General features: G+C 39.7%; 1 protein-coding gene and 1 long non-coding RNA gene across 3 annotated transcripts; both read right to left on the reverse strand.

Annotated features, from left to right (window-relative positions):
• Positions 1 to 2,252: 2,252 nt before the first annotated feature.
• MYL12B (myosin light chain 12B) lies at positions 2,253 to 15,411 on the reverse strand. 2 transcript variants are annotated; one of them, XM_083360752.1, is made up of 4 exons: positions 15,307 to 15,411; positions 4,823 to 5,021; positions 4,495 to 4,656; positions 2,253 to 2,758 (listed from the first exon to the last, which is right to left on the reverse strand). In XM_083360752.1, the coding sequence occupies exons 2-4, from the start codon at positions 5,004 to 5,006 to the stop codon at positions 2,586 to 2,588; spliced, it is 519 nt and encodes a 172-aa protein (XP_083216878.1). In that variant the 5' UTR covers positions 5,007 to 5,021; positions 15,307 to 15,411; the 3' UTR covers positions 2,253 to 2,585. The 2 variants fall into 2 exon arrangements, with proteins under 2 accessions (XP_083216878.1, XP_083216877.1); XM_083360751.1 differs by lacking the exon at positions 15,307 to 15,411 and adding an exon at positions 5,585 to 5,726.
• On the reverse strand, positions 9,960 to 11,709 carry LOC310637326. The gene is made up of 2 exons (XR_014491912.1): positions 10,263 to 11,709; positions 9,960 to 10,189 (listed from the first exon to the last, which is right to left on the reverse strand). It is a non-coding gene; the product is annotated as an uncharacterized lncRNA (long non-coding RNA).
• Positions 15,412 to 15,834: the final 423 nt, after the last annotated feature.

Below are 15,834 nucleotides of genomic sequence, written 5' to 3' on the forward strand. Positions count from 1 at the left end.
TTCATGCATGCCTATACAACTTGTCTACCCGCACTGTTGTCAGGGCCTGACTTGCCTAACCAAATTGAATGGAAGCTGTAAGGGAATTACAAAGCAAGTATGTCCACATAATGTGTTTTCTTTTGTCTGCTTGATGATAGCTAATGATTGCACATTATCAACCTTGTGAAAGTTAGACTTTGTTTGTGAACATGCTGGGTTATCATTATGACTGTCAGATATGTTGAGCTACACAAAACAGCCATGTTTTCCTGGAACTTATAAGCAAAGACAATCCACCCAATTCAATTGCAATGAAGCTTATCATTTTGAGGCAGTTTGTTTCTTGTCTCTCGAGTGGCAACAGCCCACTTCAAATTTTTGTGATAAAATTGTAAATCTCCCCAAAGATTCTTTTCAGCTGCAGTTTCTGTTCCCACTCTTCAAAATTATCTCCTGCATGACATTGAAACATTAAGAGGCTTGTAATTGGAATCACATAATATCCATGGCATCAGGAATAAGATTGGCTATTAAAGCCCCCTAGGCACATATTTTATACATTTCATGTATTCAAATCTTCTCTTTCCTACAAGCACTGAAAATTCTGGGGGAGCTGATAACATTAGAAAGAAAATTGATTGCCTTCCTTAATCCACTTTTGGGATATGCAGAATCATACTGCCTCTGAAGAATTTCTTTAGATATTATGTCTAACACGGCCCAGCTCTTAAGGATGGTATCAGCTTGTCATCTGGATGACCTGAAAAAGTGCATTGCAAATATTAAATTAAGAGCTTAGTAAATTAGTTTCATCTGTGCCTTCTGTGTGCTCATGAATGCATTTATTGATTGGTGTCTGTTTTACATCATGCAACTGTCAAATTGGGATCTGACAAGCAAACATTTATGATCAAATAATTGTGTTAATTTTAAATGTGCCACAATATGTATCCCTACTCTTAAAACACAATGCTGGGCTTTGTATATAAGCTATCTCTTTACATGAGGAAGGGGAAACATCAACAGTAACAAGCAAGTAACAATTTGAACCTTGTTCTTCATCATTCCATATCTGATAATCATAGAGATAACTTATAACCAAATCACAGTGTAATTGGATCTGATTTGAAGCTGAGCGTACCTTATTAAGTTTAAAAATATTAATGTGATAAATTCTTGTAATCCAGGAATTAATTCTATGCTTCTCATGACTAACTTTTCTGTATTTTCCATGGCCATGGTAGACTAAAATTTAGGTCTCCTCATTCCTACTCCACTAGTCCAAAAACCATTATTTCTTAGGCGGGGCAAGTATGAGAAATGAAAACCAGTTTACCACATATTTTCAATTGTACTTTCTTTCGAGTTGTCAATAAACTTACATTATTTGAGGTGTTGTGATTTCTAGCCAACAATACCAAGCGTGGTTACTAAAAGGTTGCACAGAGTTGCAGGTTCTAAGGACCGTATCCACTGAAATGGATACAGTCCTTAGAAAAAATGGAAATTACTTTTGTGTGCATTTTTCTGATAGGAACAGCACTCTAAAGCAGGTTATAAAACAGGATGGATAGCAATGCTTCTCCATTCCTGGCTGGACAACAGCACACACCAAAATTCTTAGAAGCAGAAGCTTAGAGGAGCTATTGCTCATACAGGAAAGGAAAGGGGGGGAAAAACATCCGTGTAATAGAAGCAGTGATAACTAGCTAGGGAAGAAATCAAAGCATTATGCTTTCCTAAACTCCTAGTTCATTTTTTCTGACTCTATTGTACAGTGACACACTGAGAAAAACTATATTATGTTTATGAATCCAGAATACCATGATCCATAAATTTTCACCAATGTCAAAAATAAAAGTTTCTTAAGAATAATGAATTTAACAAGGGTAGGTAAAAAAACGAGATCCATGGTAGTAGTAATGCCATGGTTCCCTAGGCCAGGGGTAGGCAACCTCGGCTCTTTTATGACTCGTGGACTTCAGCTCCCAGAATTCCTGAGTCATGTTGACTCAGGAATTCTGGGAGTTGAAGTCCACGAGTCATAAAAGAGCAGAGGTTGCCTACCCCTGCCCGAGGCCAATCTACTCAAAAAATATATGTGCAGGGTATGTTTACCCTGAATAAAATTAAAATTACATACAGATGAATCTATATAAAATAGTGATATAGTGATATTAGTGTTTCGTAAGATCATTTTCCTATTTTCTTAAAAGAAATCATGAAATTTGGACTGTCAACTCTTAAAAAACATCTTATACTTCGCAATCTAGCATTTGAGGTATTTTATTGATATAGCAATCTTATTTCAAAATGGCATTATTACAAAATGTAAAAATCCAGCTAAACCAGAAAAACAGAGAATATTTTTCCTGGGCCTTCAAACTCATTGGTCTTATCCTCCAAATTCCCCAAAATTACAATTTCCATTGCTGGCCTTATTACACAGGTGCAAGATGTGCCAGAATGGCCTTGTAGAGATAAATACATCAAGATAGGTAAAAGCTGTAAAGCTAGCTGCATGCAACAGGTTCTACCAGGAAAAATCCCCATTGAAGATAACCATGAGATCTAAAGAGCAATGCAGAGGCAAGAGTTCTGTTTTAGTCATCTTTGTCTTTTGCTCCATGTTTCAGGATGCGTGTGAACTCAATGTAATTGAAATTGCCCTTTTTATCAATTGGGGCTTCTCTGAACAGCTCATCAACTTCTTCATCTGTAAACCTGTCTCCCATTGTTGTCAACAATTCTCTCAAGTAGTCTTCTTGAATAAAACCTAGAAATATGAAAAGATTTCAAGAGAGAATTTTAATACAAGAAGTTTTAGTATAATGTAATTAAAATTAAAAATGCAAAATTAATCAAAGGGCTTTATTAAAAGCTTTTAAAATTCTACTAATTCAGCAGTTATTTATACTTTAGCAAATAATTAATTGCATGTACAAATAAAACGTTTGTAGTTATTTAGCAAATACAGTTACTACCTTATTTCCTCGAAAGTAAACCCAGTCAAGTAAGCACTAGGATTTACTTTCAGGGAGGGCTTACTTTTTGCCGGTACCAGTAGGCCATAAGTGCACAGGGGTGGAGCAGGGCCTTTGCATGCGGTGAAGCATGGGGTAAGAGCGTGATGGCGGACCAGGCATGGTACCGGGGCAGGTAAGGCATGTGCCCTTCCCATGCCAGACCAGGCTTTGCAGCCTGGGACAGCCGTGCTGGGCGGCGGCATAAAGGGCGCTGAGGTGGGGACAGCCACGCCGAACAAACTGGCAGGTGGAGTGCCAGAGGCTTGGGGAGGGACAGTGGTGAAGCAGGTGGGCATCCTGCCATCAGCACAAATGCCAGCTGCCCCTTCCCAGTGGAGCTGGAGAGCTTGCCACACCACTGCCCAGATGCCCTCACTTCCCCAGGGAATTGCATTTCTTTCCTTACCTGTGCCATTTCTCCTTCACGATCCACCGCCACGTGCATGTAAACAAAAAGTTTTTTGGGGGGGGAAGGTCAATCAATTCCAACTTCTCGTGAAAAAAAAATTGACTTTTTCCCCCACACAAACTTCTTTTGTTTCCCTTTTCCTGTATGTGTGGCGGAGCTGAAGGACGGCGACAGGCCACACCTCCCATGATGGCCAACCTAACCCCAGGCAAGCCGGATTGCCTCAGCTGTGAGGAGCCTGGCCTAAGGTTTCCATCCCCCAGGCTTCCTGAAGCTGATGGGAACTGCAGCCTGCTGCAACAATTTAGCTGAGCCGCAAAATTGAACATGCAGCGGTGGCATCGGCATCAAGTGAGGCAGGGAGAGGCACATGATCCAGCCTGCCAAAAAAACTACGGTGGGACAGAGTGGGTGGGGTTAAGTAGGGCTTAATTTTGGGGTAGGGCTTATATTAGCCCGAACCCCCCGAAATAAGCTAAGTTTTATTTTATCCTAGGTCGTATTTTGGGGGAAACACGGTACTAAATAATTGAAATTTTTTCCACTTTAAATAAAATTTATGGATTCAAAAATACTATTTGCATGAGTAGAAGTATGAAGTCTCAGAGACTTCAATTTTGTCAATTATGGCTGTTACCAAATTAAAGTTATGACTAGGATCTTAAGTAAAACTATTTCAGCAAATGACCCAGGCTACTGGAAATAATGAAGTAAAATGTGAATAATGCTGTGGTATTGTTATCGAATAGATAAATAAGTCAGAGAAGAAAGGATAAGAAATTTCCAGTTCTGACTGGATGAGAAAGCAATAGGCCAGGGATCGGATCCCAGTTCGAATGTTAATAATAAACCCAATATAAGCCAAATTCCTTTGCAGAAAATATCCCTAATTTTTGCAGTTTTAAAAATTAAATGTCACACAGCCTTGCTTTTCAGGCAACTATTTTGCCATGGCGTTTGGATGGTGTTTCATTCCTTTGCCTCGAACTGGTATATAATTTTACATGTAACTAAATGAGATTATATAATCAAAATCAAAAGCTATGAAATTACTTGTGATACTCTATAGCTTCTTACCTGTTGCTTCTTCATCAAAACATGCAAAGGCGTTCCTGATTACATCTTCTGGATCAGTACCATTTAATTTTTCGCCAAACATTGTGAGAAACATAGTGAAGTTTATGGGTCCTGGAGCCTCGTTCATCATGGCATCTAGATATTCATCAGTTGGATTTTTCCCTACAATCATCAATTGACATTTAAAACTGAGCAATATGAACAGTCGGAGGGTTGTATTTTAAGACACAACGCTAAAGTGTTAAATAAAAATTCCTTGCACTTTATCTGGGGGGGGGAAATTAGCTAGAAGAAACATAGCTGACATAAAATAGAAAAAAGTGATTACCAAGTGAAGCAAGCATATCATGCAGATCTTCTTTGTCAATAAAACCATCTCTGTTTTGATCAATCATGTTGAATGCCTCTTTAAATTCTTGAATCTGTGACTGATCAAACATAGCAAATACATTGGACGTAGCCCGCTGAGGGCGCTTCTTAGTGGTCTTTGTCTTTGCTCTTTTGCTTGACATGTTGGTTGCTAGATTCTAGGAAGAAAGAAAATCATTGAAATAAGGGACAGTATAGAAAGGAAGCAGCAATCTATCTTCAAGGCTGTTTAGTTTAACAATTCATCATCACCACAGTTACAATTTGTTCTAAACAGAGAAATCTTCACTGTAAAGCATCCTTGGGAAAAACAAAAATAGCAACAGATAGCGTGAAGAAAAAGCCAGCATGCTGTATTCAAACACAGAAAAATGAAATTTAAATAACCTGTTACTCCTGAAATTCACAAAAGTTCATATCCTATAACATTCTCGTTTTATTTACACTTTAGAGAGAAAGTAGGAAGGTGCGTATGTATCTGACCTGGTAGCGCACAACTGTATAGATCTGGGAATGCAAACCTTTCAATGGAACAACCTGATAAATGAAGATAAATCCGTTTTCAATTGCCCACAAAAATATATTTTGATTTCTTTGCTGTTGAACCAAACAATGCTGAATTTCTAACTGAATTAGCAACTAGGTATTTAAAAATTAAAACACTTTTCGAAATCAAGTATCTGAATTTTATTTTAATTTATATACTAGAGTAAAACCTTACCATAATTCAAAATAGATTACAGCCCAATAGTTTAGTCCAAACTTTCAGACAGCAGGGAAAGATGCTGCTGCTGGTTATATTGAAAGGGAAGATCTATAAATAGGTAAGCCTGATATCATCCACTGATTAACTTCACAATTTTAAACTTGTGTTCCATCTATTACAACAGTCCCCTGACATATAAGAACACAAATTACTGTCGACTAAAATAAGCCCATGTACAAGTCACTCAACAAACATTCATTACCCCATAGCTAGAATAGCCAACAAGCATAATATTTGGAATCTTCCATGGAAGTGTCAACTTTCTTTCAGATGTTAAATGATCTAAATCAAAGTTACTAGAATTAAAAATATAATTTTCCACAGTTAGATGTAAAAACTTTCCAGGTATAATTGTATACAACTACTGCTGCAATTATCCTAGAGACTACTACATTTTAGCTAAAATATTATTTATTCAGCATCATACAGTAACATATGCTGAATACATGAACAATTGTTGATCAAGTTTCCTAAATAAATGTCCCAATAGCTGAGAAAAACCAATGTGGAAAAAAATAATTTAAAAATATCTGCAATGGACTTTATTACAAGAACTGACATTAGAAATTGGATCACATACTAAACTCCAATCTTTGGATAATCACTCTACCTTCAAATTCGGGGGAAAAAACATTCAAAAGTTTAAAAAATATTTAAAACTATCACAAATAACCAAACTACAAATTGTCCTCAACTTACAACCATTTGAAGCTACAATGGCACTGAAAAAAGTGACTTATGGCATTCTCAAACTTACCACTGTTGCAGCATCCCCATGGTCACATGATCAAAATTCAGGCACTTGGCAACTGGCATGTATTTATGATAGTTGCATTGCCCCAGGATCATGTGATCACCCTTTGTAACCTTCCCAGCTGGCTTCTGATGAGCAAAGTCAATGAGGGAAGCCAGATTTACTTAACAACTGCACGATTTACTTAACAACTGCTGTGATTCACTTAATTACTGTGGCAAAAAAGTCATAAAATGGGGCAAAACTCACTCAACAACTGCCTTGCTTAGCAACAGAAATTTTGGGCTTAATTGTGATGGCAAGTTGAGGACTATTTGCGCAAACAGTACTCTGGGAAATCATTTAAAATTCTTTTTCAACATAAATGTAAACATAAAGTCTGGTTACCATAATTAAGATAAATTTAAACTTGGGAATTTACAACTTACTAATATTTTTTAATTTTTATTTTTTTATTCATAATTTTAAAATATAAACTAGAAAAGAACAAAACTAAACAGGACAAAGAACAACCAATCAAACCCAAAAAACTGCATTAAAAATACACATATATTGTCTACCCTAATTGAATACTGATAAATATATTTCAACATTAATAGTTTCCCCCCTTTGCAGAACACAGCTACAATATATAAGCTTCTATGACTATTTACCCAAGCAATTTGACCTTCCATTACTGTAAAAAAAAAGCAGTTAACAGATAAGCCCAACAGCAAAAACTAATTTAACCCTCTATTAACAATCTATCATTGTTATTTATCCTGTAGAAGGTTGACAACAGCTTTGATTTTAGTCTTATCCACTACAGCAGACATGTCAAACTCTCGACATTGTGTGACGCTGTGCAACGTATCAGATTTTTTCGCCATTGCCAGCAATCGGGTGGGTGTGGTTTCCCCCGATGATGAGTCCAGGCTGGGGGCCGGCATTTGACACCCCTGCACTACAGTCATTGTCTCTGGTTTGTCCAGGATCAAATATCCTTGATTGATTCTTTATAATAAAACTTTTCCTTAAAATTATAACTAGGGTTTTCCCATATAATTGCATTTCATTTCCCAAAAAGTCAGATCTCTGTTGTAAATATTTCCACAGCATGTTTTTCAAAAATCCATAAATTTTCTTAAGAAAGTCCAATTCTTTACTGATCCACCATCATTGAATTAATGGCCCTTTCAGCCTTCTTCACCAAACTTAAGATTCCAACCAAGTTCTTTCTCCCCACAACCCTGTCAGCAACAAATTAATTTCCAATCCATCTGATTGCAAATCTGATTCTGCTTTTGCCTGTATCTGAGTGTCCTCTTTGATTTATAACTGTTGTTGCTTCATTAAACCTATTATCTACATTTTTGTAGGTTAAAAAGCATTCTTCCTTTGAAGGCTTTCAAGAAGGTTTTTGTTATTTTCATCTTTAATGTAGTCCAAGAACACAGGCATTTCCTCTTAAGGAAAGTCTTTTCCACCAATGGCTAAGAGCAGAAAGGACTGAGATATTTTTCCCACCATACAGAATGAATAGAAGAGACAAAGGAAAAAAGTTCCTGTCTCTTTTTTTAAAAAAAAGGACCAGAGAAATATTCAGAAATAAAATTCAGTAGAACAGCAAAGTTCTTATAAAAACTGGTAAAATACAAATTCTTTACTGCAAGAGTCCAGTGTACATCAGATTGCTTTCACTATAAAAAAAGAAATCTTCACCCCATCAACTTCTATGTGACAAAAGCAAAAGTATTTTGTTATTCCAAAAATTAGTAAAAATATTTTTAAAAAATCACATTTATAATTTAGCAAAGTGGTAAAGAATAGTTCAGCATTCAATCAGATGTTTAGCATTTAAAATGTACGGTAAGTCGGAAGCAAGAGAAAACAATTTCAAAAAGTGATGTTACAACAAAGGTACGCTTAAAAATCTGAATAAGTGATAGGAAAAGATGGAAAACCGACTCTCTGACCCGTTCTTACTGTGAATTGCAACCATTAAAACTCCTCATCACAGGTAAATAATTTCTGTCATCCAAGAGTCATCCAGGGTTGATCCTAGCTGCTCCCATTAAAATCTGGGCAGCATGCTGCTGAAGAACCAGCTTTGGCAGCAAAAATCAGCTATTCGTCAGCGGGTGGGTGGGGGGGAATGACTCCATTTTCAGAGGATCCTGACTTCCAAATATCTTATGATTGCAACTATATTAATTAATTAAAATTAGAACTGGCAGAAGACAAAAATAAACATTTCTACTGTTTTATATACAATCTTAAGGAACATGTTTCTTTGGGGAAATTTAGGAGCCTTTTTGTCTGTTCTGCTTAAAGCAACTGAAACTCAAACATAAATACTTTAGAACTAAGAATGCAGTAAAACATCTTTATTTTTATTTATTTGTATCCGACCTTCATTTTTTTACAAATAACTCAAGGCCGCAAAAATATCTAACACATCTTTTTCTTCCTACTTTCCCCAGATCATCAACTCCGTGAAGTGAGTTGGCCTGAAGAGTAACAAGCCCAAAGTCATCATCTAGCTGGCTTTCATGGCTAAGGAGGAACTCACGGTCTCCTGCTTTCTAGCTTGGTGCCTTAAGCACTAAATCAAAGTTGTAAGATTTATATTAATCTATTAATATAGCTGGGGGAGGGGAGAACCCCACTTATAGATCAAATACTTTAATCAATTTTAAATTATCAGACTTCTAGAAGTTAAATGCAATGCAGTGTACTATTCAGGATTCTAAAGCAGTGTTTTTCAACCTTTTTTGGGCAAAGGCACACTTGTTTCATGAAAAAAATCACGAGGCACTCCACCGTTTTCCGCACCGTTGGACCTCCCCACGGTCGCTACACGAACGGTCGTAAGTCGAGGATGGCCTGTGTTCTCAAGGGGTTGAACTAGATGACTTCCAAGGTCCCTTCCAACTTCTTCTTCTTCTTCTTCTTCTTCTTCTTCTTCTTCTTCTTCTTCTTCTTCTTCTTCTTCTTCTTCTTCTTCTTCTTCTTCTTCTTCGTTAAAGGTAAAGTTTCCCCCGCACATGCGTGCTAGTCGTTTCCGACTCTAGGGGCCGGTGCTCATCTCTGTTTCAAAGCCGAAGAGCCAGCGTTTGTCTGAGGACATCTCCGTGGTCATGTGGCCGGCATGACTAGACGCCAAAGGCGCACGGAACACTGTTACCTTCCCACCGTAGTGGTCCCTATTTTTCTACTTGCATTTTTACATGCTTTCAAACTGCTAGGTTGGCAGAAGCTGGGACGAGTAACAGGCGCTCACTCTGTTATGCGGCACTCGGGATTCGACCCGCCAAACTGCCGACCTTCTGATCGACAAGCTCAGCGTCCTAACCCACTGAGCCACCGCATCCCTTAGTTCTTCTTCTTCTTCTTCTTCTTCTTCTTCTTCTTCTTCTTCTTCTTCTTCTTCTTATTATTATTATTATTATTATTATTATTATTATTAGCCACTTTATTTTATTTTATTTTATTTTGGGGCTTTTGTTTGTTTTTGCTGTGAAGGAAAAGGAAAGCTTGCATTTCTTTTTAATTTTTCTTTCTGTATTTTCTTTTTTCTCTTCTTTTCTTTCTTCCTTCCTTCCTTCCCTCTCTTCCCTCCCTCTTTTCTTTCTTTATCTTCCTTCCTTCCTTTCTCTCTCCCACTTTCTTTCCCTCCCTCTCTCAATTTCTTGCTTTCTACTTGTTGTGGAAACTGGAAGCTACTTGCATTTCTTTTTAATTTTTCTTTCTGCATTTTTCTCCTTCATTTATTTTTCTTTCTTTCTTTCTTTCTTTCTTTCTTTTCTTTCTTTCTTTCTTTCTATCTTCCTTCCTTTCTTTCCTGCCTTTCTCTCTCCCACTTTCTTTCCCTCCCTCTCTCAATTTCTTGCTTTCTACTTGTTGTGGAAACTGGAAGCTACTTGCATTTCTTTTTAATTTTTCTTCCTGCTTTTTTTCCTTCCTTCCTCCCTTCCTCTCTCTCTCTTTCTTTTCTATTCTCCTTTTTTTCTTTCTCCCTCCCTTTTCCCCTTCCCCTTTCCTTTTTTCCCTTCCTTTTTTCTTTCTTTCTCACCTTTACCATCAAAAGCACTTCACTCCAGAGGGGGGGGAAACCCCAAAGGTTTTTAATTGCTTTGGTCCAAAGGACATTTTATTATGCAACGTATCAAAAGGACAGGTTAAAAAAAATCAGCCATGTAATTTTTCAGACGTAAGCGAAGCCTCCAAGAGCGAAGCGGTCAGATCCCTCTATTTCGGGCTGGGGCGAGGGGTCGCGGCGAGCAAAGAAAGCAGAGCCAGGCAGCCGACCAGGCGGGAGTCTCGCATCCTCAGCCGCGCGGGGAGTAAGGAGTAAGCGGCGCGTGCTGGGGAAGAAGAGCTTTTTCGAACGTTGCAGACAACCAACCACGCGACAGCTCAGGCGAGCCAGGCTGGCCGCCCGTCCGTCCTCTTCCGATAAGCGAGCCGGTCGCCTCTCCCCAGCTTCTCTCTCTTCAGCAAGAGACCCTCCGAAGCCAGAGAAGGGGGCGGAGCTACGCTGCCGTGGAGCCCTGGTGCCTAGAGAGGTCGAGCCCACTTCTTTTCCCGGGCTTTTGCTTACAGCGAAGTAGGGCCGTCAGCTTAGCCAAGGCTCCGGTGCCCAGCGCTCCCCGCCAGAGAGTCTTGCAGCGCTGCTCCGCCCGCGGCTGTTCCTCCTCCTCCTCCTCTCACCGCTGTCTCCTAGGTCAGTGTTTTTTCAATTTTTCCCACGGCACACCAGGCAACATCTCGCGGCACACTAGTGTGGCGTGGAACAGTGGTTGAAAAACACTGTTCTAAAGCGTCCATTACATTCATCAGTCATCACTTTTTTCCCTCTAATAGAGCAGTCCCCAACCCTACATGGCATGGGTCCGGCGTACCTTAGGGATCACCTGCTGCTGGTATCAACTTCCCTCCGCCCTGTGCGCTCCCACAGAGGGCCTCCTCAGGGTGCCACCGATCAGAGAATGTCATCTGGTGGCCCCCAGGGGGAGGTCCTTCTCTGTGGACGCGCCAGATTTGTGGAACCGTTTGCCGGTTGAGCTCCGGATGGCGCCCGACCTTCGCTCCTTCCGACGCGATCTGAAGACCTACTTGTTCGAACAAGCCGGCCTGGCCTGATGGGTGATGGGTTTGGATTTTAATATTGTTTTAGTGCATTTTAACTTATTGTTGTTAGTTTTGGGCACTTTGTTTAATCTTTTTAAATATTTGTAGTTTTGTATTTTTATATGTTTGCCCTGTTCACCGCCCTGAGTCCTTCGGGAGAAGGGCGGTATACAAATAATAATAATAGTAATAGTAATAGTAATAATAATAATAATAATAATAATAATAATAATAATAATAATAATAATTATTATTATTATTATTATTATTATTATTATACCAGGGACTGGTTCTGTGGAGAAAGGTGTTGTCTGTGGATGGCAGAGGGCATGGTTTTGCATGCTGCCTACATCCCACGGCACCGCTCCATGGACCTGGGATGGGGACCCCTACATTAATCAGTCCAGCTTATACCAAATGAGCATGCTCAGTCCTCACTGGCCTCTTTTAGTGATATCCTTTTCCCTCAATTTTTCCTTTTAAAATTATTTTTGTGTTTCTGAGAAACCCAAGATTCTATTTGATTTATAATCAAATTATACTATTTCTACCACATGGTTTTCTGATTTCTCCTGCTTGAAAACAACCAGTATTTTAAGCCTATTGGGTACACTTAAATCTTAAGTAAAAAAATTTTTTAAAAAAGGTTTGAACTCTGGGACTCCCAAGATCTGCTAATACCACCATATAGTGTAGGAGATGATGTATCTCAGTTACATTGGTCTTGCAATTAAACAGAAAAGACAGAGTAATATTTATTACTCCTATCAAAATATAATAAAATGTAAAGTGCACCTGATTGCCAAAATATAAAAGACGTTTACACTCATTACCTTTTATTCTGAATTATAACTGACTTGGGTGTTTACAATTTGTTCAGTTTGCAACTTTATAAAAAGCATTTCTAAGTGACCATCAGAAAAGCTTCCTTTTTCAAAGCGGTGGCACAGGAGAGAGAAGCACTGACTTTGGACAGATATTCACAACATTTTATTTCACGCAAGTCCTGTTCTACTTTGCATCCTTAAAACATAAGAACTTCTGAGTTTAGGTAAATTTATGAACATTAAGTTGATTTGCCATTAGATTTCGTTGTTGAACATTCGCCTAAAATGTGCTGCATGATAGCACAAAACAAAACCCAAAGCCCAATCTGTATTCACTTCAAACTTTGTTTTCCAGAGTGAGGGGGGGGGGGGGCAGGAAACCATCTACTGTCTCTCCAGATTACACATTCAATGAGCACCAGCCCCTAGAGTCGGAAACGACTAGCACGAATGTGCGGGGGAACCTTTACCTTTACCTTTTATACTGAATTTGAGATTATGACTCGGAATACAAAAATAGCCTATTTTGTTAGAAACCATTTTTAAAAAGTTTTGGTTTTAGAATTGGGTTTGCCATAGCAATCAATACTATAACTGGAAACAAGCACAGTGCAAATCTTCTTTAACATGGCTTCCTTTGGAATGTGCTAAGCAGAATGAACTAAAAGGGGCTGGGAAAATATTTCAAATTCCTCACCACTATCAGCACGTTTTCAGAGTCCAAGGTTTTCCAGACTTATTTTTTCCCCAGTTATTTTCACATGGAAACAATAAACATCTTGTACTAAAGTCTATGAATTCTAATACAAATCAGTTTTATAATTATTCTGAGCTTATTTTGTTTTCATGAAAATACTACGCAGGTATGTTCATAATGAAAGGAAAGATGTATCTGCTCCTCATATTGCACAGTAATTGAAGAGAGAAGCACATATTCCAAATTCGAATACAAAAATCATATTTTAGGTCTTCATTTTGGAACAAATCAAATTCTCAAGTGTTATTGAATATTCATTCCTTAAAAGAATCGATCAGAGAAACATCTTTCATAAAAGTAGCTGTGCAGGTAGTCCTCTACTTACAACAGTTTGTACAGTGACCATTTGAAGTTACAACAACCTTGAAAAAAGTGAGTTATATCCATTTTTCACACTTAATACTGTTGTTGCATCCCCACGTTCATGTGAATCCAGACACTTGGCAACTGACTCATATTTACGGCGGCTGCAGTGTCCCGCGGTCACATGATCACCTTTTGCAACCTTCTGAAAGCAAAGTCAATGGGGAAGCCAGATACACTTAACAACCATGTTACTAGCTTAACAACTGCAATGGTTTACTTAGCAAATGTGGCAAGGTCATAAAATGGGGAAAAACTCAATCAACTGTTTCATTTAGCAACAGAAATTTTGGGCTCAATTATGGAGGTAAGTCAAGGACCTGTATGGCCAAAATACAAAGAATACAGTAATTAAGTAAAACATTACATGATGTTGCCCAACTTATGTCAGTTTTGCTGAGATCATTAAGCACAATGTTATATGACCACAACTTACAACTTCCCGCAGTTTCCCAACTGATTGTGCTTGCCAGAAGCCAGCTGCCCAGTTGCAAATGGTGATCATGTGATCACAGGATGCTATGAGTGTTAAATAAATTCACACAGGTTGCCAAGCACCAAAATTGTAATCACATGGATGCTGTGACCATCTTATGTTTGAAGGTCATAAACTTACTTTTTCAGCACCATCATAAGTTCGAATGGTCATTAAACAGGACAATCATTAACCAAGGATTATCTGTAATTTAATGTGGATCTCCTCTGATATTGTGGGTTCTGTACCTCATTGATGGGTTTTTTAAGTTTTCTGAAATGCAATGGTTTGGTTGAATCCACATCCTATACTTATACTACACTATGGATTTCTGATAAGGATAGCTTGAGTAAATTAAACTGAAACATGCATCTAAAAGGCCTGTGAATCAGACCTTTTGGATGTATTTGACAGATCTACCAAAGCAGAGATGTGGTTTTTTGATAGGAAAGAAAAATCTGCATAATCTCATAGCAAGACGTTAGAGGAAACCACCAACTACATAATACCATTTGTTGGGAAATATGGTCAGGCAGAACAGCAGCAGCACCCAATCTGCTTTCTGGGGGGCAGTCAAAGCTCTCTTAAAGTATTTGTTTCAGGAAATTATCCTGTAAACTTCTATTCTCCAGATTGATTCGTTTTTCTTGCAACATCAAATTGCGAAATGCAGAGCAGCCTTCGTAGGTCTTTGAAGAGCCCGATGACTGGTCTTCGCTGGATGCACTGGGACAACCGTCCCTATCATCCGCAGCAGACAAAAGCTTATTGAGTGTGATGGGAACGATAATGCTGAGCCGTGTAAGACTAGAAGCCAGGAAACAAAAGAGGGAAAGGAACGCTTTTGTCTGCTGCGGATGATGGGGACGCTTGTCTCAACGCAGCCAGCGAAGACTAGTCAGGCTCTTCAAAGCACTCAGAAACAGCTTCAACCTGCCTCCCTCTTTGACCAAGGCCAGGTAAACAACGACGACGCCTCTGCCGGACAACCCGCCAAGACCGGAGACCGGCCGAGGTTTTGCAGGATCAGGAGATCGGCCGGGGCCGGCGCGATTGCCGGACACGCACGGCGACCGTTCAACCTCCCCTTTCCTGTTCGACTCAACGCCCTTCTCCAGCCGCCACCGCCATGCCAGCCGCACCCCGTCCGGACTCGCTGCCAAGAGAAGGCAACCTCCGATTCCGGCCAACGAGACCTGCCCAGCCTTTCCTGCTCTCCGCTCAAAAGTAACCGAAGCCGAACTTCACACCACAACGGGAAGGCGGGAAGGGCGGGAAGGGGGGGGGGGAGAGAATCACACGGGAAACGGCAGCCTTCGCATCCTTTATTCTAGCTCCCTCTTGCAAACGAGTCGGCCCTTCAGCCAAACTATTCCCGGTTTCTCTCACCTCGATTCTAAAGGAAGAAATTCGGCGCCGATGGATCGCGGTAACAGACGAGCGGCCGTTCAAAGCAAGGAAACGAACAGCCCCGGCACTTCCGGAGAGCGCAACGGCGGGGGAAACTATTGTCGCCCTAGAGGAGGAGGTCGGGGAGCAAAATAGAATTAGACGGTGCAGTCAGTGAAAACACGTAGCCTTTTGCTGGTAAGACAGACATTAACTGAAGATTTTATTTTCTTCTAAAGTTTAGATGCGTGCTGGAACCCAAAAATCCAATAGCAAAGGAGCGGTTGGTCCAACACTTCCCTCCGTTTTTTATTATTGTTTTGGTACAGTCCGGTCCGCTCACCGCATTCCAGGAGACGGGGTGTGGCTAAAGTGGGAAGGAGAACTTGGGAGCGCATGCGCGAGTGCGCCTGATGACCTTGTAAGGGAATTGAAACTCTTTTCCTGTTCAGCCGTAGAGGGAAGGGCGCTGATGACGTCCGGAAGTTCGCGCGGGTCAAGCTGACGTGTTTCAAGTCGCATTCCCTA

This window comes from Vipera ursinii (assembly GCF_947247035.1).
Source record: "Vipera ursinii genome assembly, chromosome: 3".
Taxonomy (NCBI): Eukaryota; Metazoa; Chordata; class Lepidosauria; order Squamata; family Viperidae; genus Vipera; species Vipera ursinii.